Raw genomic sequence first — 25,880 nt, 5'->3', positions numbered from 1 at the left:
AAACTCATGCAGGATGTTCAGTAATACTTGATTAACCTTATGGCCAAGTTTCATGAACTAGGTCCATATACATATTAAGTTATGCTGTCATTTCAAAAACTTAACCTCAGGTTAAGATTTGGTGTTGACGCCGCCGCCGCCGCCGCCGTCGCCGCCGCCGCCGCCGTCGCCGTCGCCGCCGCCGTCGGAAAAGCGGCGCCTATAGTCTCACTCTGCTATGCAGGTGAGACAAAAATGACGGTACGAATCAATATGCATCAAATGCATTAACACCAATACACATCAATTATAATTACAATCAAATGCCAATTATGAAAATTTGTGCAATTGTAGTCAACCAGAACAAGCCCAGCCAACCGACCAAATGAAGCCCTTCTAACAAAACAAGTTTAAGTTCATCTTGTACATCCTTACCAAATACAAAAACAAATTAAATATGCACCCTAGTGCGCATAATCAATTGCAAATACATATCAATTGTAATTGCCAGTCCACTACAGACAAAATTTTAAAATTTGTACAAAAGTATTAATAGCTTGGTTGGAAAGGAGGGGATCCACTAAGATAACTACTTGGAGAGCGTAAATCCTTATGATCATAATCACCAACCAACCAATCATAACAAGCCCATCCATCCAACCAGCGCAGCCCATCCAACCGAATAAAACAAGTTCATTTTGAACTTCCGTCATGTACATCATAAACATTTTAAAAAATACGGTACAAATCAAGTATGCATCAAATGCATAAACACAAGTGCACATCAATTGTAATTGCAAATCAACTGCAGACAAATTGTGAAAATTTGTGTAATTGTATTAACAAGAACTTGTTTGGAAATGAGGGGATCCGCTAAAAGCCCTGCTTGTAGAGCATGGATCCCTATGATAATAAATATCACCAAACAAACCAATGCAAGTCTGTTGGTCCGTCCCTGAATTCTTTCACTGCATTTCATTGGTTCTTTTTTTTGCGTAGAGGCTGTGCCCCCGTTGCCTGGCTGTCACCAAGTGCGCTGTGTGACGGCGCCGCCCATGACATGCCCAGCCTATCACAGACCTGTTGCTGTGGGTGTGTTCTTGGAGAATTCCCGCGGAATTGCAGGGGCGCGCTTTGTTTTCGCGGGCCGTGTATGGCTTGCCAATAATTTTATGAGAAGACCTGTCTTCTCTCGCAAACTATCTTATTCGCTTATTCGAATAATCTTTATTTTAGAATGATTTGTTCTTTCTCAAATGTTTTTCTTTTGTACATTTTCCCGCTTTCCTTCCTCTTCCAGTAAAAAAATGTTTTCTTTTCACTTTTCCCTTTTCCTTTTCTTTTCATCCTTTCCTTTCCCCTTTCCTTCCCCTTTATTTCTCTTTCCTTTTTTTTTCTTGTTCCCGTTTTTGTTTTATTTTCCCGGTAAAATCCGCCAGGGGGGCTGTTACACCCACAAATGTAATAATCGCCCACAAATGTAATAACGCCCACAAATGTAATAACACTTTACCCACAAATGTAATAACGCCCACAAAAAAATGTAATAACACTTTACCCACAAATGTAATATTTTTGACTGCCCACAAATGTAATAATGACTTTACCCACAAATGTAATAAATTTGAAGGGATTTTTGGCGAATCCGTTCTAAACAGAAATCCTATAGTAATATGTTCATATAGCACAAAAGTGCAAAGTCTTTTTTTTCCAGACCTGGTTGTTTCAAAAATTATAATACAAGTTCAAAGTCTTTTTTCCAGACCTGGTTGTTTAAAAAATTATAAAGTCTTTTTTTTTCCAGACCCGGTTGTTTAAAAAATTATAATATAAGTCCAAAGTCTTTTTCAAGACCCGGTTGTTTAAAAAAAGTTATAATATAAGTCCAAAGTCTTTTTTCCAGACCCGGTTATTTCAAAAATTATAATATAAGTCCAAACTAAGATATGATAATGATATTCCAGTGGAATAATAATGAGAATCAAGCTTAGTCTTTTTCCAGACCCAGTTAATTAAAACTGGTGGAATTAATGTCTTTGTTGTTGTTTTTACTAATACGGCGCATATTGTGAATATATGCGCTAAGAGTAAATTGAAAATCAAGCATAGTCTTTTCTCCAGACCCAGTAACTAAAAACTAAAACCCTATAGTAATGTGTTCGTATAGCACAATTATGCAAAGTCTTTTTTTCCAGACCCGGTTAACTAAAAAATTATTATAAGTCCAATGTCTTTTTTCCAGACCCGGTTATTTCAAAAATTATACTGTAAGTTCAAAGCTTAAAGTTTCGCTTAATTTGTATTTTTCAGAGAACTGGGTGTGGGGTACAGGCAACACTCTAAACCCAAACACTTTAACTGGGCTTAATTTTTAAATTTGGTCTTATTTTTTTTTTTTCAATATTTCTTTATTTTTTAAATAACCGGGTCTAGACGAAAGACTAAGCATAATTCTCGTGTTATTCCACAGGAATAAGAATTTGACAAAGTCTTGTGTTTTTAAGATTGTTAAAATCATTTTTAAATTACTGGGTCTGGAATAAAGACAACGCTTTAAACATGTGCTTTTCTACATGGTCTTAATTTGGAGGATTGTTGGTTCTTAGATTCGTTGTTGGGGTTGGGTTTTATTGCTTTTTTATTTTTGAAATAACTGTGTCTGGAGGAAAGTCTACAATCGATCTTTATGTTATTCCACAATAATTAGATAATTGGGTATTCGTTTCAGAATATTTGTAAAAACTATCTTTTTTTTTTCAAATAATAACCAAGTCTGGAGAAAGGATAACAGGGTTTGGAGAAAAGACTAAGCTCGATTTTTATTTTTGTTCCACTAGAATATCATTATGGTATCTTAGTTTGGACTTGTATTATAATTTTTGAAATAACTGGGTCTGGAAAAAAGACTTTGGACTTATGTTGTAATGTTTGAAACAACCAGTCTGGAAAAAGACTTAAGACTTATATTATAATTTTTGACACAACCGGGTCTTGAAAAAAACTAAATTTAGACTTATGTCATAAATATTTAATTAACCAGGCCTAGAAAAAAGACTTTGCATTTTTTTGCTATATGAACGCATTACTATAAGGATTTAGTTTTTAGTTTTAAGTACCCGGGTGTGAAGAAAGACTACGCTTGATTCTCAATTTACTCTTAGCGCATATATTCACAATACGCACCGTGTAAGTTCAAACAACAACAAAGACATTAATTCCATCAGTTTTAATTAACTGGGTCTGGATAAAAGACTAAGCTCGATTCTCATTTTCATTCCACTGGAATATCATTATCGTATCTTAGTTTGGATTTATTTAATATTTTTTTTCAATAACCGTGTCTGGAAAAAAAAGACTTTGGACTTATATTATAATTTTTGAAATAACTGGGTCTGGAAAAAAAACTTTAAATTATATTATAATTTTTGAATTAATCGGGTCTGGAAAAAATACTTTGCACTTTTGTGCTATATGAACGCATTACTATAGGATTTTAGTTTAGAACGGATTCGCCAAAAATCCCTTCAAATTTATTACATTTGTGGGTAAAGTCATTATTACATTTGTGGGCGATCAAAAATTATTACATTTGTGGGTAAAATCTTATTACATTTGTGGGTGCAACAGGGGCAACTTGCCCCCCCCCCCCGTGTTACGCCACTGAAAGAAATATCTCCATTTTCATGACTTTTTTTTCTAGATATCTGACTTGGATGATAAAAAGAATGTTGTCTGTCTCTTATTTCGGGGAACATCAATTATATTTCCCTTAAAATAGCCATATTGCCCTCGTCTAAAAACTTGGGCCGATATTACTTTTCGGGCAATATATTTAAGAGAGAATAGCAATAGTGGATGAGCGAAATAAAATTATTTTTTAGCCAGACGAATGGGAATACACATGCAATACATGTAAATATTCAAGATCATAAATATCAATGGTGGTTGGTTGGCTAACCAAGATTAATCGGTTGATGCTATTATGATTTTTTATAATAACGGTGTCAATATATTTGAATAAAAAAATGAAATATCACGATTGTGTAATTATGATAATGAAACATGAGAGGGATGTTGATCACTTAACAATTGGAAAAAAAGAATACCATTTTCAAATTAGAGTATATGGATGTAATTGATTATTGCTCAGATTTATGCCATAAGCACTCAAAGGGGGATATTAAGCGGGTATTACATCCTCTGTGAATTTGATCTTTTATATGGTCTAGCATTGGGAAACCTTCCACTAATGTAAATGGGATCTAGACCATTGACCAATGATTCAACAAACCTATTATACATTTTTATTTCAATAGATCCACACTGTACACTGTACACGTTTGGACGTTGAGAATCAGCAATCAGGATCATGTTGTCTTGGGAGGTTTCTCTCTCTACTCACTCGTCTTACAGAGCTGACGATCTCCGACTGTTCCTTTCATGATGGTTTCTACAGAGAGATTGCTGAACGTGCTTCTTCATCTCAGGTTAGATATACAAAGATATATTTTGGTTTCAATCATAAAGGAATATAAGTCAAAATGTAACCCAAAATGATTTTCTGGTAAAAAATTCAGCTTTAATGAAAAATATAATGAAACATATTGTAACGAAGAAAGTAGCAATAGTGGATGAACAAAATAAAAATATGTTTTATTCAGACGAATGATGCATATATTCAAGATCATAAATGTTGGTTGGCTAACCAAGATTAATCGGTTGATGGTATTGTGATTTTTTATAATAACGGTATCAATATATTTGAATATAAAAAAATGAAATATATGGTCTAGCAGTGGGAAACCTGCTACTAATGTAAATGGGATCTAGACCATTGACCAATGATTCAACAAACCTATTATACATTTTTATTTCAATAGATCCACACTGTACACTTCGACGGTTTGGACGTTGAGAATCAGCAATCAGGATCATGTTGTCTTGGGAGGTTTCTCTCTCTGCTCACTCGTCTTACAGAGCTGACGATCTCCGACTGTTCCTTTCATGATGGTTTCTACAGAGAGATTGCTGAACATGCTTCGTCATCTCAGGTTAGATATACAAAGATATATTTTGGTTTCAATCAGAAAGGAATATAAGTCAAAATGTAACCCAACGCCAGTATGTTGTTTTAGTATTACAATGATGATTCGATGTTGCAAGTGCAAATTGTAAGCGCGCCATCTAGCGTTGGTCTCTTGGCCATGGTTATTAAAGACAGTTACACGTAACCTCAAAGTTGTCTAGTTTATTTACTTATTTCAGTGGCGTAACTACGGGGGGGGGGGCATGGGGGGCACGTGCCCCCCCCCCCCCATCGGCTGGCCGAAAAAAAAAAAAAAAAAAAAAAACGGAGAAAAGGAGAAAAGGAGGGAGAAAGGGAAAGAAACGAGTGGGAACGAAGAAATTATTGTTAATTATAATGTAATATTATATTATAATTCGTTATGTTATATTACATTAAAAAATCATAACTTTATGAAACATAATTTGCGCAGGGCCTATGTTTTCATTGTTCCTGGTGCTCGCATTGTCTGTTTAACAAGATATGTAATCATCTGTACTAAAATCTCCCGTTTTCAAGTCAATATACACCAAATATATTTCCTCGCACTTTGAATAATTATTGTTTAATGTAGTGCAATATGCTTCTTTTTCATGACTACTTAAAGCGATTACCCCTTTTTAAGGTCTTAATATAAACCATTTCCTGTCCGTGCTTACGTTCGCATTCGTGGATCGGTGAGATATGTCTGTTCTTCATGAATTCCTAAAATAAGTCCTTAAAATGTCCCTATTTCTGATCTGAATATTAGTGGGGAGCGGTTATGTGACAAAAAATGGCCAAGATGCTCGGATCTGGCAGAAAGTGTGAAATTTGGCATGCAGGGGTATTTTTGGGCGCTGATTTCAAAAATTGCCGGCCCCAAGCGATTTGACCATCGGGTCGGCCGCCATTTTGAAATCCAAAATGGCCGCCATGAAAAATCATTAAATGTCATTTTCTTGAGTTTTACATGGCATGTGACACTGAAATTTGGCATATATGGGTATTTTGAGGCACTGATTTCAAATATTGCCGGCCCCCAGCAATTTGACCATTTGGCCGGCGGCAAAATGGCCGCCATCTTGAAATCCAAGATGGCCGCCATGATATAATATTGCAATAATTTTCTCGAGTTTAATATGAACTGCGGTACTGAAATTTGGCGTATAGGCTTAAGTTGGGGTGCTGATTTAAAAAATTGCCGGCCCCAAGCGATTTGACCATTGGGTCAGCCGCCATTTTGAAATTCAAGATGGCCACCATGTAAAATCATTAAATGTTATTTTCTTGGAGTTTTTCATGTCATGTGACACTGAAATTTTGAATATAGGGGTATTTTGAGGCACTGATTTCAAATATTGCCGGCCCCCAGCAATTCGACCATTTGTTCAGAGGCAAAATGGCCGCCATCTTGAAATCCAAGATTGCCGCCATAATATATAATTGCAATCATTTTCTTGAGTTTTACATGGCATGTGACACTGAAATTTGGCATATATGGGTATTTTGAGGCACTGATTTCAAATATTGCCGGCCCCCAGCAATTTGACCATTTGGCCGGCGGCAAAATGGCCGCCATCTTGAAATCCAAGATGGCCGCCATGATATAATATTGCAATAATTTTCTCGAGTTTAATATGAACTGCAGTACTGAAATTTGGCGTATAGGCTTAAGTTGGGGTGCTGATTAAAAAAATTGCCGGCCCCAAGCGATTTGACCGTTGGGTCAGCTGCCATTTTGAAATTCAAGATGGCCACCATGTAAAATCATTAAATGTTATTTTCTTGGAGTTTTTCATGTCATGTGACACTGAAATTTTGAATATAGGGGTATTTTGAGGCACTGATTTCAAATATTGCCGGCCCCCAGCAATTCGACCATTTGTTCAGAGGCAAAATGGCCGCCATCTTGAAATCCAAGATTGCCGCCATAATATATAATTGCAATCATTTTTTCGGGTTTTATGTGAACTGCGGTATTGAAATTTGGCATATAGGCTTAATTCGGGGTGCTGATTTTAAATATTGCCGGCCCTAAGTGATTTGACCATCGGGTCGGCCGCCATTTTGAAATCCAAGATGGCCGCCATGCATATCGAAAAATAAGACCCCAAATTTCTTCTCCCTTTCACTGCAAACGTTCGAGGGCACTTAAGCGTATCACCAATACATAAAGGCACGTCGATAGGGGTGCATGGTAGATATACATGTCGGGTGAACAATGGGTGCGAAGGGTGACCGTTGTTGTATGAGCTTGATTTCACCCTCCATGGAATACACTATTCCACCACACAGATTTGTCATGGTACTATCGCCAATCCTTGCTACGAAACTGCGTAGATTTCCCGTTTTACAGGCAAAACGATGGGAGCTATATCGCATATGATAGATTTCAACAACTGAACTTCTCTTGCAAGTTATATATCGTGGAATTCATAATTTTTCGACAAGAAAATGTAAAATTTTGAGCTAAACAATGTATATCGTCATGGGTTCGATGGCTAAAAATGAAACACAAAATTTGTGCCTGGAACGTGCGGTACGGGCACATTGCGGAAGCCCCATTGAATACTGTATAAAAACGGGCTTACGCACGTGCATATATTATTGTGGTCTTGGGTGAAATCATGTTATGTGTCTTTTGATTAGATGGTAAATAATCAAGTGTTTTCAAGCAATCAAAATTATGTATCATCAGTCGAAAGAGAAGAAAATAAGCTTTCTTTTGGCGTCCGAGTTGCTTTTTACACGTGTTTTAAGTTTGATGGAATCGCCCACAACTGGGATTTCCCTGTGATCTCCATAGACTTCTCTCTAATTCAGTAATGTTCATCCAATTTATGGCTGCCATAAAAAAAAATCATTGAAAAATAAGTATAATTATAAAGTAGTTATTATTTTGAAATTTTGCATTTTTGGATAACCATCGTGTGTTCGACAATCTGACAATGGGAGCATGTTCGCCTGTCGATCGGGAGATCGGGAGTTCAAGCTACGACAGCATCGGCAGTTTATAATCACTCGCGTCGCGTTCTGGTTCGTAATCACTCGCGTTTTGAATTTTTGGCGATTTTTTTTATTTCGGTGCGATTTTTTTTTTACGGTGTCTTCAATGGGACAGACATGCAGGGAAATTTGAGTTTCGTTTTAAGCCGGCAATTAAAGAATAGAAAATAAGCTTGATCCGCCCCAGACAGCTGGCAGCAGTCTGTTTCGAGGAGTTTTTTTCAAACATTTTTAATTTTTTTTTAAATTTCTCTGTATTTGGTGAGTGGAGCCAACGGAGTTCAGCGGAACAACCAACATAATAATTAATAGACACAAAGACCGAAGCTTTTGGTCAAGATCCGCCCCTGTGGCTGTGCGCGCTCTCACGGTAAAAATTCGCGCGACGATCAAAGCCAAGGTACCGTACCGTCCCGGTGCCTTCCTGAAAACAGAAGTTGTCGGCTACGTCATTTATCCAGGCCCCTTAAACAACTCCAAGCACGAGGTAACTCAGATTGAGTCAGAAATAATGGATTGGAAAACAGAAGACATGGCTTCAGGGAGTCACAGTAGGCTGGATACATAAACATTGTGATCAACAACAAATATACACTTGTAAATACATTACAATACAAATTACAATACAGTGTAGATTTCTTGTCCTTGATAACCCCCAAATTTTTTCATATTTTTCACCCTGCAACGTCCTGCAAGATTAATGAAAATCCATTTTACCATTTTTAAATTTTGTTCAGTGCACCATCATTATAAAAAAAAAACTTATATCACACACACACACAATTATTTGTATAAAGGAACAATTTTGTTGGTCCCTCGGACTTCTTTATAACCAGAGTGCACTTTACTCCCCCTCCTACTTCTATTTCTTCTCAGTCTTCTTTTTATTCCCATTATTATGTCATCTTATTCTTCTCCCTGTTCTTCTACTTCTCAATTTCTTCCCTTTCTCCTTAGTGTTCATCTCCCTTCTCACTTCTTCCTTTTCTCTTCTCAGTCTTCCCCTTATTTTATCTTCTCTTTCTCTTCTTCTACATCCTCCCCTCAATTTTCTCTTTTTAGTTTCATTTTTACCCCCTTATGTCCTCCATCTTCTTTTTTCTTCTTCTACTTCTCCTCCTCCTTCCTTCTTGCTTTTCTTCTTCAGCACTTTTTTCCTCCCTGATTTTTACGTTAGTGTAAAATAATTCACAAAGAAAGGGAGAAGCAAATAAAAAGTGATATTATGAAATTGTAGCACCTCGCTATGCTTTATAAAGAATACCACAGACTTCAGGAAAATCCTCCAAAGGCAAAGCTAAATCGAGAGTAGCCTTTCCTCCTTTTTCTTCTTTATTCCTTTTCTCCTTTCTTTCTCCTTATTTCCTTGCTTCTTTCTTTCTGTCTGTCTTTTTTTTTCTTTCTCTTTTCTCCCTCTTTCCCTTCCTTTCTCCCCCCTCTCTCTTTTTTAGGGGGAGCCCCCCCCCCGCTTCCGCCGCCTATGGCTCTAAGATTTAAGATGTGGAATGTGATTATGTTAAAACAGTAGTCAAAATTTGCTTGTTATCTTAAAACAGTGGTCGAGAACGTTTTATTTAAGGCACTTACCAGCTTAAAATAAAACGAAACTCGATTTTCAATTTCATTTTATTTTTCCAGTACGTTTGTCCCATTGAAGACACCGTTAGAAAAAAAATCGCACCGAAAAAAAAACTTCGCCAAAAATAAAAAACGCGTGTGATTACCAACCAGACGCGAGTGATTACGAACGCGAGTGAATATAATAAGCCACAGCATCAGACCAAAAGATGTTAAAAGAGGGGAGTTCCTTCTAACCTGTTTGGCGGTCAACGAATTAAAAAGAAGTTCAACCTGACAAAAAGTTTATTGAAACAATAACAGAATAAATAATGAAAAAATATTGAAGAATTGAGGAAATTCCATCAAATATTAAAAAAACTATTGGAATTTCATTTGGTCTATTTGTGACGTCAGATGCAAGCAGTTCCCCCATGTTTCTTATAGTACAAAATAAATGAAATGTAGCCTCCTAAAAAATGAAAATGTTTTTATTGAAGCCTCGGTATATCAACAAACAAATGATTTCACACCCGCTCCAGAAAGATAAAAAAATACCCATGATGAACCATTTATGCATTTTATATCACACAACATAATGGGGCAGCTGCTCGTACAGTAGCCTATATGACGTCACAAATCAAAAACTTAAAATTCTAATATCTTTGATGGATCCACCAATATCATTTTTATATCATATTTTCTTTTGTTTTTACAACAAGCTTTTCTCCGGGGTGAAATCCCCTTTTTAAGGGATAGAGCAACGTCTGATGTGGCGCTGCTAAATTGCTGCCGGGCTCACGATCTACAGGGTATGGGCAAAATAAATTTTCGGAGCATTTCTGTTACTGAATTCTATTTTGAACAATAAATATGAATTGTTATCATCCATCATTAATATTAATGTCATCATCATCATCATACCACTATAACCATCAGTCTGGAGCAGTTTTTTTCATGTTGATTTGTAATAAAATATTGCAATTATTGGAGCAATATTTTCAAACCAGCAGGCCAAAAACTTGCCTGTATGTCTAAAATGCAGTGCCTCAAATTATTTAAAACCAAGAAAAATGATTTTGATGAATTTTCATGACAGTAGATCCTCTCTAGATTTCAAGATGGTGGCCATTTTGCAGCATATCTATTGGTCAGATTACTGGGGGCATTTTCAATATCCCTAGATGCCAAACTTTAAAATAATACGTTATGTGATACTAGATAAAGTGATTTGTTTCAATGATCTTTTTTCATGGCAGCCATCTTGGATTTCAAGATGGCTGACATTTGGCTTCTGACTCGGGATCAGATCACTGAGGGCCAGCAATATTTTAAATAAGCACCCCACACTCCGTCGATATGTCAAAGTGCAATACTGCAGATCATATGAAGAACTAATTTACAGCCTCTCAACAGAAAATGATTGTTCCGGATGGTTATTATTCAACCAAAGCCACTTCAAATGTGTAACTGCAGAAGAAGCTAGCTGGTTTGTGTATGTATGGTGCTTCATACTTAAGTAACATCTATATCAGCAATTAAAGGTGCCAAAGTATTGCAATCCTTGCAACGGACAAAGATGTGCTTGTGTTGGATTTGTTTTCATGGCCTATACAATGGGTTTTACTCACCATTATAATGTTGTACATCATTCAAACTTGGTAACCATATTGGAATTAAAAATAGCATCTATTTATTATGTTCTTGTCATTGATCAAGGATGCAAAGATCAAGTTTTTCTCCAAATCTAAAGTGTTACAGGCCATACGTAAGACTTGAGCAAATTATCTTTCATGGCGGCCATCTTGGATTTTAAGATGGCGGCCGTTTTGTCGCTGACCTGGAGGTCAAATTGCTGGGGGCCGGCAATATTTGACATCAGTGCCTCAAAATACCCCTATATGCCAAATTTCAGTGTCACATATCATGTAAAACTCAAGAAAATGACGTTTAATGAGTTTTCATGGCGGCCATCTTGGATTTCAAAATGGCTGCCATTTTGCCGCCGACCAAATCGTCAAATTGCTGGGGGCCGGCAACATTTGAAATCAGTGCCTAAAAATACCCCTATATGCCAAATTTCAGTGTCACACGTCATGTAAAACTCAAGAAAATTACATTAATGATTTCTCATGGCGGCCATCTTGGATTTCAAAATGGCGGCTGACCCGATGGTCAAATCACTTGGGGCCAGCAATATTTGAAATCAGCACCCCAAATTAAGCCTATATGCCACATTTCAATACCGCAGTTCATATAAAACTCGAGAAAAGATTGCAATAATATATCATGGCGGCCATCTTGGATTTCAAGATGGCGGCCATTTTGCCGCCGGCCAAATGGTCAAATTGCTGGGGGCCGGCAATATTTGAAATCAGTGCCTTAAAATACTCCTATATGCCAAATTTCAGTGTCACATGACATGACAAACTCAAGAAAACAACATTTAATGATTTTTCATGGCGGCCATCTTGGATTTCAAAATGGCGGCCGACCCGATGGTCAAATCGCTTGGGGTCGGCAATTTTTGAAATCAGCACCCCAAATTAAGCCTATATGCCAAATTTCAATACCGCAGTTCATATAAAACTCGAGAAAATGATTGCAATAATATATCATGGCGGCCATCTTGGATTTCAAGATGGCGGCCATTTTGCCTCCGGCCAAATGGTCAAATTGCTGGGGCCGGCAATATTTGAAATCAGTGCCTCAAAATACCCCTATATGCCAAATTTCAGTGTCACATGACATGAAAAACTCAAGAAAATGACATTTAATGATTTTTCATGGCGGCCATTTTGGATTTCAAAATGGCGGCCGACCCGATGGTCAAATCGCTTGGGGCCGGCAATTTTTGAAATCAGCGCCCCAAAATACCCCTGTATGCCAAATTTCACACTTTCTGCCAGATTCGAGCATCTTTTTCACATATCTACTGGACTATATCAACAATTTTCAGCTTGCGCTTTGCGCTCGCATCATTTGGTTAGTGAAATACGCATGGTCATCGTGAATTCCTACAAGCAGGCCTTAAAATGCCCCTCTTTAAGTCTGAATTTCCTAAATTTTCAGCTCGCACTTCGCGCTCACAATATTTGATTAGTGAGATGCGTATGATAATCATGATTACAATGACTACCAGTGCTTCATGTGTTTAGATTTATATTATTCTAACAAAATCAGCAAGCTCTTGGCACTCGCATTAGATGACTATGGTGAGATATGTATACTGGATTCCTAAAATATAGTCCTTAAGATGTCCCTGTTTGGGGTCAATATATACAAAAATTTCAGCTCGCGCTTCGCGCTCGCATTGTTTGTTTATCGAGACAGGTATGTATTATGATTGCAAAATTTTGCTTATAATGTCCTTTTCTAGGTCTGAATTAAAAAAAAATTTAGCTCGCGCTTCGCACTCGCATTATGTGATCAGTGAGATACATATCCGTTTAATGGCACTGTCCTTAGAATGTATCTATTAAGTCAGTATACCTGGCAATTGAGCGCGCTTCGCACGCTCTCTAAGTGACTCAAAATTTTTGCTGGTGCCCCCCCCCCCCAATGCTGTGACCCACGGTACGCCACTGACTTATTTTCTATTAAGTAGTGCCTTATTAACCCATGGCGTGGTGGCAGCTTGATTGTATCCACCCATCGAGTATTAATAAGCCTTCCCAAGTTAATTTAACCCTATAAATTGGGGCTAGGCACGCCGTGTTCTATCGGTGGTAGACGAGAGGTTGGGTTTCTTCCCGAATATAAATTTGTGTAGTCCCACATATACCATGGCCAGGGCCGCATTGACCGCCGCGGCAGCCGTTCACGATGCGTCGAGCTGGCGTTCGGCGTTTGTGCCCGCACAATTGATAATTCGCGGATTAATGTTGAATTGAAGAGCGGATCACAGCTCAATTTAATCACTGAATCTGTAGCAGATGATATTGGTGTCGAGATTCTTGTTGATGATTTTGGTTTTGATGATTATTTTGTTGATGATGTGTCCATTGTTAGTCTAGTTGATCGGTTTGACCCAGTTCACATTATTGTATGATGATTGTGAGCTTTGGTTTGATGGTGTGGTAGTCCTTGGTGACTACTTGCGTGGTTCTCGCAGTATTGTTGCTGGGGCTCCATTCATGGAGCAGAACGATATTTCGGTTCGCCCCTCCAAGCAGTTGATCATGTTTGGAGACGGTGGTACTTTCTACTATGGTTTGCCATCTAGACCAGCTCCGCCTTGTTTATATGTTGATCTCGCCGGCATACATACCAATCAAATTTCACATGATAGGGAATGCGAGGAGAAAGAGGGTAAAATTTATGATAGTCACGAGATTGATAATCATAACACATTAGGGACCACAGTCAAACAAGTAAACGCTAACATACACAAAGAAGATGATGGATATGAGACATGTGATAGTGAGTTGAATGAATCTAAAAGTAACGATTGTAAATCTTGGAATGAAGACCGAAGAGATGAGACTAGTAATGGTGAGGTGCATGAAACTAACAAAGGTGAAATGAAACCATACAATGTCGATGTTGGATACGAGAGTAGTGATGGTGGAGGTCATGACTCTAACATAGTTAATGTGAAACAATGTAATGCAGATGATGGATACCCCACACATAGTGATGGTGAGGTGTATATAATAAACAGTGCTGACTTCGAGTATGCAACTAGTGATGGTCTGGTTTATGAAAGTGACCAATGTGATGTGAAACAATGGAATGAGGAAAATTGATATGAAGCTAATGTTGGTGTGGTTAGTAAAGCTAATGGAGATGATGTGCTTATTGATCACATAACAGATGCAAATGAAACAAAGAAAGATAATGTAATGTCCGATATTCGTGATGTAATTGGTCAGGATACCAATTCCAGTGTGCCTTCATTGTTCCAAGAGTGTACAGTTAGAGATACTCTTGAAAGCAGTTCATGTTTTCCTCCAGTTTTACTTGTGAGTGATTTCAGAACTTCTACACTCCATTGCATTGATTGTTGGCATGGTAATGTTACCTTTACTACTCCGAGTGGATCGAGTTGCTCTCCACTTTCTGCCGATGATTGTCAGTCTTTGGTAATTTGGGATTGTTGCCAATCCAATGTGATCTACAGTTTCACAGAGTCCCTTGATTCGGATCTTAGTCGGAACTATTGTTTTCACTCTTTGTCTGATGTGACAGTTTTGTCTTACTTGACTTTGCCCGAGGTGACGGTATCGCCTAACCTGACTTTGCCTAACATGTCGCCTGATATGCTACTGGATCGCTGCATTGGTAGCATGGGTGTCGATCAGTATTCTTGGTTGGGGGGGGGGGATGATGACACAAACGTTCTTGTGGATGGGGATCTTTCAACATTACCCCCACTAAAATCACAAGTTAGGACATTTGGGAGTGATTGGTATGCATGGTGTTCTTGGAAATTCCTTCATTGTTGTAGTGTACTGTACTTATAAATATATTTTTTTTCAATTTGTGTTACAAGTAAGCCTATTCTAAACTCATACGAAAGAAAAAATGACAAAAATTATTTGGAACATGTACATAGTGATCTGTTGATTGAGCATGATGTATACACAGGGGCATCGATCCATTTTTCAGATTGGGGGGGGGGGGCAAAATAATGAATCAACGTTTCAAAGACGCTCGATCATATAAAACGAACAAACTCACCCACACACCCCCACACATAGGCCTATATTATATATATATATATATATATATATATATATATATATATATATATATATATATATATATATATATATGAATCATGAGAAAGAGACACATATCTCAACCTCACCAACAATGCGAGCGCGAAGCTGAAAATTTTTAGTATGACATGAAAACAGGAAAAATGTACCTGTTTAGGTTAGCTTGTAGTAACTCATGAGGAGCATATATACAAGTATCTCACTCGAGAGCGAGCTAAAATTTCTTGATATTCTGACGTGAAAGCTTGATATTCTAAGCACTTTTGGTACCAATGATTAAGATGGGTATCTAGAAGAACAATAGATGCGAGCGCAAATTAAGCGTCAGCTGAAAATTTTAATATTTCGATCTGGACAAAAAGACAATTTAATGGACGCTTTTAATAAAGAACATGATATATATCTAACAAAAGATTATTGCAAATCGAAGCGGGAGTTCTTTTGAGGTATAGAACTGAAAACGGGACATTCTATTCACCTATTTAATCATGAAAAGTATGGGGTTTTGGTACAGAAATGATGCGAGCGCGAAGCGCGAGCTGAACAATTTTATATTCCGATCTGAAAAGCAGACATTTTGAGCACGATTTTAGATCAAAATCGAGTTGGTATCTTAATCTCGCTTGCTGGTTTCAGTGTAGCATTACAATCTTATTTTATTTTTAGTTGCACATGCGGAATTATTGGTGTGGCTATTACTCTAAAAGTTATATGGTCATTCCTTAGACGATTTATCTTGCCACCCTTTTACTCCCGTTTGTTTTTCCACCCTTTTGAATCAATTGATTTATTAAAATTTATTCATTCACCACTGGTGGGATGGAACACCCTATCAACAAAAGTTGTTTTTCGTTGGGGTCCTTTTATGTCATTTGTTAAAAAATATCATATACATAAACATTTCATTCTTTTTCATCTTGAACTTCCACCCATCTGTTTAATAGTCCTGAAAAAGAATGTTTTCATTTAATAACAATATACACAAATTGCGAGGGAAACAAACTGATTGATGGCATACTATAATCATCACAATAATCATCATGATCAAACTTTTCATTTTTTCATCATCATTATCATAATTTTTCTACCCTAAATTATTGGGGGAGATAATACAGGCCACCCCCCCCCCACTTGAAATATTGGGGGGGATATATCCCCCCCCCCCCGTGATCGACACCCATGATTGGTAGCAACCGTGTCGTTGACCGTGGAGGTACCGTGCTGCCTCTTGTTCAAAGGTTTGACACTCCCGGAAGTGTTGATAGCGTGTCCGTTACACCATCGGCCGATTCGGTGTTACCCTTCGACGTGAGTAACCGCTACAGGGCAAACACCGGCGTAACCGCTATGTCTTCGAGCCCGGCTAACGTCAGCAGCAGTAACTCCACTGCCCAAGTTGTCTGTTCGGCGCGAATACCATGTGTCGTGGATGGGTTGATCTCACAGAACTTTCAGTCGTTCGCCCTGTATGCGTCACCTCCAACTGAATGTTCGTACTCGGCTAGCATCTCCATCGCTAATACCCATGTTCTTTCCATCTGGACTGATGTCGCGTGCCATACTCGCCCTCCAGATCAGCCCCTTGCTACCATAGGGCTTGGCCCTGCTGAATGTCCACTCCTGAAGGATGTCATCATGCTCGTCCGCCAGATCAGCCCCATGCTATTCCAGGGCATGGTCCTGCTGATTTGTCTGTCCCTGAAGGATGTCGTGCTCGTACGCCAGATCAGCCCCATGCTAGTCCAGGGCATGGTCCTGCTGGTCTGTCTGTCCTGGTCCCCGGAGGTTGTTGTCGCACTCGTCTGCCAGACCGGCCCCATGCTAGTCCAGGGCATGATCCTGCTGGTCTGTCCATCCCAGTGGTAAAGTTTCATAGACCGTATGATGTTGGTCCCTACCTAGGACTATTCTTCATGATTCTTGCCTATCAACGTTCCAGATACATTTATTGTTTGATACAGTGTTCGCTCGCCTTGCTTTCAAGACCTATGATTACGTAGACATACCTTCTTTCCATGGACAGTGATTACTCTACATGTTTCGTGAGCTTGGACTCTGTGCTTTTATAATTGGACTGACCATACTATGTGATTATGAAGAACATTCTATCAGGACTTTCATACATGTCATCACTTGATGTTGTTAGCCAATATGGACAGCATGCTTACTTGGTTTTATATGTACTTTTGTGTTATGTTTATTTGTAGGTATATATCTGTTCAATCAGGAAGGTTAGGAGTGCCATGTAAATTTTATGACTTGTAATTTTTTGTCACGATATTTTATTATGATCATTATTTGCAGGTATTTTGGGGTTCGATGATTTTTTGTATACAGTATAGTATGTGAATTTGATTGATCACAATAAACAGTTTCATGATGTAATTTGTGATGTGCTTTGGGTGAGTGATTTTGCCAGATATGAGTGTTGTTGATTTTTGGATGTGTATTTTTATGACGTTATACTGGTGAAGATTATCTGACATTTGCTGATCCTTGAATGTGTGCCTACAGTGATATTTGAGAAGATGATTTGTTTTGTTCTGATATTAATTAGTATACTTTTGTTCTGAACAATGATTTATATGCCTTGTTTTCAGACATTGTATAATTTGTGTGTATCATGCATTATACCTAGTAATGTTACTCAGTTCCTTGTGTTAATTTTATGTAGTTAAACAGTTATACATTGTGGGTAAGTGGCCGTTTTTTTTTTATTTGATCCATTTCCCTTTTGCAAGTATCTCATTGAGAAGGTATGAGACTGCTCATGATTCAGTAAGTTTTGTCCTGTTTTTTTTTTTGTGCCATCCTTTTTTATCATACACAGGTGTTTTTGCTATTGAGGGTGAGACCGTTGAACTGTGAATTTAATCTATTTGCTATGTGGAAACTTTGCACTGAGGTCATTGTATTGCTTTTTGTTTTTATTTATTTGCCAATATGCATGTTTTCTTTTTCATGCAGGTTTATGCTTGTTTAATTTGTGTCGAGAATTGGCTATTAGTGCACAGCCTTAATTAAGCCTTGTGTTTTGGGTCCAATTTTTGCGATTACCAATTCTCTGTCTAGACGGGGATAATGATTTGCTGTCAATCCGTTTGTAAGCCCACCTATGTTTTTCGCCATTTTATATGATGAAGAGAGATGAGAAGTGGTGCTGCCATTTGATGTTTTTTTTTATTGTGACCTTTGTTTGGGTATGCCTGTTTAGTATTCAACTCAGTGGCGTAACAACGGGGGGGCATGGGGGGCACGTGCCCCCCCCCCATCGGCTGGGCAAAAAAAAAAAAAAAAAAAAAAGGAGAAAAGGAGGGAGAAAGGGAGAGAAACGTAGTGGGGAAAGAAGAAATTATTGTTAATTATAATGTAATATTATATTATAATTATGTTATGTTATATTACATTAAAAAATCATAACTTTATGAAACATAATTTGCGCAGGGCCTATGTTTTCATTGTTCCTGGTGCTCGCATTGTCTGTTTAACAAGATATGTAATCCTCTGTACTAAAATCTCCCGTTTTCAAGTCAATATACACCAAATACATTTCCTCGCACTTCGAATAATTATTGTTTAATGTAGTGCGCACTAGCGTACCTACGGGGGGGGGGGGTGGCAGGGGGACAGAAGAAAAAAGACCTTTTTTTTGTTTTTTTTTGTTTTTGCTTGTCAATTTTTTTTTCTGGTACGAAATCCTTTATTTGTGATCGAAGACTTTTTTTTTTTTTTTTTTTTTTTTTTTTTTGCCCCCCCTGTGGAAAATCCTAGGTACGCCACTGGTAGTGCAATATGCTTCTTTTTCATGACTACTTAAAGCGATTGCCCCTTTTTAAGGTCTTAATATAAACCTTTTCCTGTCCGTGCTTACGTTCGCATTCGTGGATTGGTGAGATATGTCTGTTCTTCATGAATTCCTAAAATCAGTCCTTAAAATGTCTCTTTTTCTGATCTGAATATCAAAAATTTTCAGCTTGCGCTTTGCGCTCGCATCATTTGGTTAGTGAAATACGCATGGTCATCGTGAATTCCTACAAGCAGGCCTTAAAATACCCCTCTTTAAGTCTAAATTTCCTAAATTTTCAGCTCGCGCTTCGCGCTCGCAATATTTGATTAGTGAGATGCGTATGATAATCATGATTACAATGACAACCAGTGCTTCATGTGTTTAGATTTATATTATTCTAACAAATCAGCAAGCTCTTGGCACTCGCATTAGATGACTATGGTGAGATATGTATACTGGATTCCTAAAATATAGTCCTTAAGATGTCCCTGTTTGGGGTAAATATATACAAAAATTTCAGCTCGCGCTTCGCGCTCGCATTGTTTGTTTATCGAGACAGGTATGTATTATGATTGCAAAAATGTGCTTATAATATCCTTTTTTAGGTCTGAATTAAAAAAAATTTTAGCTCGCGCTTCGCGCTCGCATTATGTGATCAGTGAGATACATATCCGTTTAATGGCACTGTCCTTAAAATGTATCTATTATGTCAGTATACCTGGCAACTGAGCGCGCTTCGCACGCTCTCTAAGTGACTCAAAATTTTTGCTGGTGCCCCCCCCCATGCTGTGACCCACGGTACGCCACTGATTCAACTTGTTATGATACATTGGTGCCTATATTTTGTTATAATAACGGTATCAATATCTTTGAATAAAAAAAATGAAATATCACGACTGTGTAATTATGACGATTAAACATATGAGAGGGACATTGATCACTAAACAATTGGGGGGAAAAAGAAGAAGACTATTCTTAAATTAGAGTACACTGATTGATTATTGTTCAGATTTATGCCATAAGGAATAAAAGGGAGAAATTAAGGGGATATTACATCCTCTGTGAATTTGATCTTTTATATCAATTTGATGGTCTAGCAGTGGGAAACTTGCTGCTATTGTAAATGGGATCTAGACCATTCACCAAAGATTCACAAACCTATTATACATTTTTATTTCCATAGATCCACACTGTACACTTCTACGGTTTGAACCCTGTGAATCAGCAATCAGGATCAAGTTGTCTTGGGAGGTTTCTCTCTCTACTCCCTCGTCTTTCATACATGATGATCTCCTACTGTTCCTTTCATGATGATTTCTACAGAGAGATTGCTGAACGTGCTACCTCATCTCTGGTTAGATATACAAAGATAAATTTGAAATTCGATCAGAAAGGAATATAAGTCGAAATGTAACCCCAAAACTATTTTCTGAAATTAAAATGTCAGCTTTAATGAAAAATATAATAAAACATATAGCAATGAAGAAAGCAGCAATAGTGGAAGAACAAAATAAAAATATGTTTTATTCACACGAATGGGAATACACATGAACTATACATGCATATATTCAAGATCATAAATGTTGGTTTGCTAACCAAGATTAATGGGTTGATGGTATTGTGATTTTTTATAATAACAGTATCAATGTATTTGAATATAAAAAAATGAAATATCACGACTGTGTAATTATGAAAATAAAACATATGACATGTATGAGAGGAACATTGATCACTAAACAATTGGGGGAAAAAGAAGAATACTATTCTTAAATTAGAGTACACTGATTGATTATTGTTCAGATTTATGCCATAAGGAATAAAAGGGGGAAATTAAGGGGATATTACATCCTCTGTGAATTTGATCTTTTCTATCAATTTGATGGTCTAGCAGTGGGAAACCTGCTGCTAATGTAAATGGGATCTAGACCATTGATCAAAGATTCACCAACCTATTATACATTTTTAATTCCATAGATCCACAATGTACACTTCAGAGATTTAGACGTTGTGAATCAGCAATCAGGATCATGTTGTCTTGGGAGGTTTCTCTCTCTGCTCCCTCGTCTTATACACCTGACGATCAAACGCTGTTCCTTTAGTGATGATTTCTACAGAGAGATTGCTGAACGTGCTTCGTCATCTCAGGTTAGATATACAAAGATATAATTTGGTTTCAATCAGGAAGGAATATAAGTCAAAATGTAACCCAAAATAATTTTCTTGGAAAAAAAAAATCAGATTTAATGAAGAATATAATAAAACATATAGCAATGAAGAAAGCAGCAATGGTGGATGAACCAAATAAAAATATGTTTTATTCAGACGAATGGGAATACAGATGCACTACACATGCATATATTCAAGGTCATAAATGTTGGTTGGCTAACCAAGATTAATGGGTTGATGGTATTGTGAAATTTTATAATAACGGTATCAATATATTTGAATATAAACAAATGAAATATCACGACTGTGTAATTATGAAAATAAAACATATGAGAGGAACATTGATCATTAAACAATTGAAAAAAAAAAGAATACTATTCTTAAATAAGAGTACACTTATTGATTATTGTTCAGATTTATGCCATAAGCAATAAAAGGGGGAAATTAAGGGGATATTACATCCTCTGTGAATTTGATCTTTTCTATCAATTTGATGGTCTAGCAGTGGGAAACCTGCTGCTATTGTAAATTGGATCTTGACCATTGACCAAAGATTCACCAACCTATTATACATTTTCATTTCCATAGATCCACACTGTACGCTTCGACGGTTTGAACCTTGTGAATCAGCAATCAGGATCGTGTTGTCTTGGGAGGTTTCTCTCTCTACTCCCTCGTCTTGCAGAAATGATGATCTACGGATGTTCCTTTCATGATGATTTCTACAGAGAGATTGCTGAACGTGCTACCTCGTCTCTGGTTAGATATACAAAGATAAATTTGAACTTTGATTAGAAAGGAATATAAGTTGAAATGTAACCCCAAAACAATTTTCTGAAATTAAAATGTCAGCTTTACTGAAAAATATAATAAAACATATTGCAATGAAGAAAGCAGCAATAGTGGATGAACAAAATAAAAATATGTTTTATTCACACGAATGGGAATACACATGCACTATACATGCATATATTCAATATCATAAATGTTGGTTGGCTAACCAAGATTAATCGGTTGATGGTATTGTTCTTTTTTTATAATAACGGTATCAATATATTTGAATATAAAAAAATGAAACATCACGACTGTGTAATTATGAAGATAAAACATATGACATGTATGAGAGGAACATTGATCACTAAACAATTGGGGAAAAAAGAAGAATACTATTCTTAAATTAGAGTACACTGATTGATTATTGTTCAGATTTATGCCATAAGCAATAAAAGGGGGAAATTAAGGGGATATTACATCCTCTGTGAATTTGATCTTTTCTATCAATTTGATGGTCTAGCAGTGGGAAACCTGCTGCTATTGTAAATTGGATCTTGACCATTGACCAAAGATTCACCAACCTATTATACATTTTCATTTCAATAGATCCACACTGTACAGTTAAACAGTTTGGACGTTGTGAATCAGCAATCAGGATCATGTTGTCTTGGGAGGTTTCTCTCTCTACTCCCTCGTCTTACAGACCTGACGATCCTCGAATGTTCCTTTCATGATAATTTCTACAGAGAGATTGCTGAACGTGCTTCTTCATCTCAGGTTAGATATACAAAGATATATTTTGGTTTCAATCATAAAGGAATATGAGTCAAAATATAACCCAAAATGATTTTCTGGGAAAAAATCAGCTTTAATGAAAAATATAATGAAACATATTGTAACGAAGAAAGTAGCAATAGTGGATGAACAAAATAAAAATACGTTTTATTCAGACGAATGGGAAAACAGATGCACTACACATGCATATATCCAAGATCATAAATGTTGGTTGGCTAACCAAGATTAATCGGTTGTTGGTATTATGATTCTTGATAATAACGGTGTCAATATATCAATATCACGATTGTGTAATTATGATAATGAAACGCATGAAATAAATTACTATACAGTTTTGTAGATTATGTCCAAGACAACCTGGGTGCCAGTTTTCGGCGCGATCAAACGTCAAACGGCCAAAATCTCAAAGGGGGCCCTGGGAGCCCCCCCCCCCCTCCGGCCACATGAACTCCCAAAATACCCCGGCTTACATGTAGATAGGGTTAAATTTTATGCAACAATGGTCGCAACCAGGGCAAAAATGTCCTTAGCCTTAGGCTTGAAATATCCCGTTATTCGTTAAATGCCATTCCTAGGTAAAACTTTACACTGCGCAAGATTTACCGTATAAATGTTTACTTTAGCTAAAGGGTCCCATATCCTGCGCAGTAGGGGCTCTTCATCTGTAACCTTCAAATGGCTCTAAAACGCTCCCTGGTGTGAAGGGAGGGGGGTAACGTAATGAACTAAATGGAAAACAATGAAATATGTTATTTACTGAATATAACATAAACATAAATAATTTAATAATAAAAGAATGAATTTCAATTCAAAACGCCAATTGTTTTTCGGGCTCTCTTCGCTCGCTGGCGACTTTTTACATTTTTTTCCACACGGCTATGTTGTGACCCCTCAAAATATTTGTTCCATTGCACAAATGCGTTGAATTAATGTGTTGTGTACAAGATATATACTGTATGTATATGCGAGTTGATTAAGAATAGCGGCAATCTCCAAGGTCACCCGCTTAGCACTGGCAGTTTTCGAAATGACCATGGCCCCAAAAGTTCTACAACCAAGAACAAAAGAGAAAAGGAGGAAAGACAAGCTAAGGAAAAGTGCAAGATATGATGTTAGGGCCCATTTACTGAATATAAAGTCAGAAATGTCTCCAAATTAGATAATCATGAAAAGGTATATTATTTTCTCACTCGCTCAGGACTTCTATTACGCAACTTTTTTGCGCATGCGCCATACTGCGCACTTTTTTGTTTTACTATTTACGCTACCGCCGCGTAAGTCTCCTCGCACAATCATTAAAAAAAATCGAATCCTGATCACAGTGGCCTATAGACAAAAAAGGAAAGAAAAGGAGGGAGAGAAGAACAATTGTATCATTTTCTGAATACTTTGTGAAAATCTGTCACAAAATTTGATTTCTTTAATATTGTCAAAAATTTTGCTCGCTCACTTCGCTTGCTGCAACTCTTTTAGGGAATACATTCTGCCCGGAATGCCAAATCTGGACCCTCAAAAATGTTGCCTCATTACACCACTGCCCCTTCATACCATGATTACCATAAGGAAATTTGTGGCTCTTGCCCCCCCCCCCCCCCCTGGCCGCTACCTCTGTTACACCCCTGCTGGTAAATCAACAATCAGGATATTGCGGTCTTGAGACATTTCTTTCTCTACTCCCTCGTCTCACAGACTTGATGATCTACATAAGTTCTTTTCATGATGATTTATACAGAGTGCTTCTTCATCTTGGGTTGGACAAACGATTGGATATCTGGATTTCAATATGAACATAATATCAGTCAAAATTTAACAACAAAAATGATTTCAGGAAAAAATAGAGGTTTTTAGCTTTAATGTGATATTTCTTCAAGAATAAAAAAAAAATATTTTTACTCTCTTTCTTTTTGGAGGGGGGGGGGGGGGTTATCGGTGACTAGAAATTATTACATATAGAAATCTGAAATGAGCTGAATAGCTTGTAAGGAATCGTGTCAACAAATGCAAAAATAAAACAACGGCATTGATAAGCATGAGCATGACACACACAAAAAAAGAAATTAATAAGTAGCTTGACTTGTATAACCTTAGTCCCTAGTCGGGTTAGATGCATATTGTAATGAAGAGGGTAACAATAACGCATTTTATTGGCGAAAGATTTTTTTTCATACGAATGGGAATGCACTATACATGTAAATATTCAAGATCATAAAATGCCAATGATGGTCGGTCGGTTAATCAAGATTAATATGCAGATTGTATTTTGATTCTATATAATAACGGAGTCGATTTCATGTTTGACTTTAAAAAAAATCACAATTCAATAGCAATGGTGCATTTTATTGCCGAAAGAAAAATGTGTTTTTTGTTAAAACAATTGGAATATACAAGCAATACATATACGTATTTAAGATCATTAATGTTCATGATGGTGGTTGGTTGGCTATCTAACATTAATTAGCAGATGGTTTTATGATTCTATACAGTGCGTCCCAGAAAAAACGAAACCGAGATTTAGCGATGATTTATCATAACTTAATCATAAATAAAATAGACAAATGACCTATCAATGTAAAGCTTAGAATCTCCTCTTTCATCTGGTATTACTTAGATAATTCCTCATTCACGCATGAGTGAGCAAAAACAATTCGAAGAAAGGATGCCAAAAACTCATTTGGCGGGGGTTAACTGAATTTCAAAAAGAAAATCACATGACTAAAAAGTTCAATATCTGCTCTTTTCTTTGATACCTTACTCACAGAAAATGGTCAAGAAGTAAAAAAGTTATGATCCCTCGAAACAATGCTTGTTATTCCATAATTTCATTAAATAAACTTGTTTTCACCGGTTTCCCACAGAAGCTATCGCACGGTAACAAAAGAGTTAATGCATGGTTGATCGTCAACAAAACGGAGTGTCGAGTGAGTTTGGACGCTTGCCTGTAATACCTCTTCATTTTACGAAATTATTGAAATTCAAGCCTTATTTCAAATAACCAGAACTTTGTTATTTCTTGACCATTTTCTGTAATTGAGGTATCAAATTAAAG

At 37.1% G+C, this 25,880-nt stretch overlaps 1 protein-coding gene across 1 annotated transcript; it reads left to right on the top strand.

Moving 5' to 3' along the window:
- Positions 1-16,491: 16,491 nt before the first annotated feature.
- On the top strand, positions 16,492-24,702 carry LOC129268861 (uncharacterized). The gene is made up of 5 exons (XM_064105037.1): positions 16,492-17,157; positions 20,283-20,453; positions 21,074-21,244; positions 21,854-22,024; positions 22,646-24,702. Exons 1-5 carry the CDS (start codon positions 16,492-16,494, stop codon positions 22,862-22,864), a joined length of 1,398 nt encoding a protein of 465 aa, XP_063961107.1. The 3' UTR covers positions 22,865-24,702.
- Positions 24,703-25,880: the final 1,178 nt, after the last annotated feature.

This window comes from Lytechinus pictus, chromosome 9, assembly GCF_037042905.1.
Source record: "Lytechinus pictus isolate F3 Inbred chromosome 9, Lp3.0, whole genome shotgun sequence".
Lineage (NCBI taxonomy): Eukaryota > Metazoa > Echinodermata > Echinoidea > Temnopleuroida > Toxopneustidae > Lytechinus > Lytechinus pictus.
This window is presented reverse-complemented; position numbering and strand designations above follow the sequence as displayed.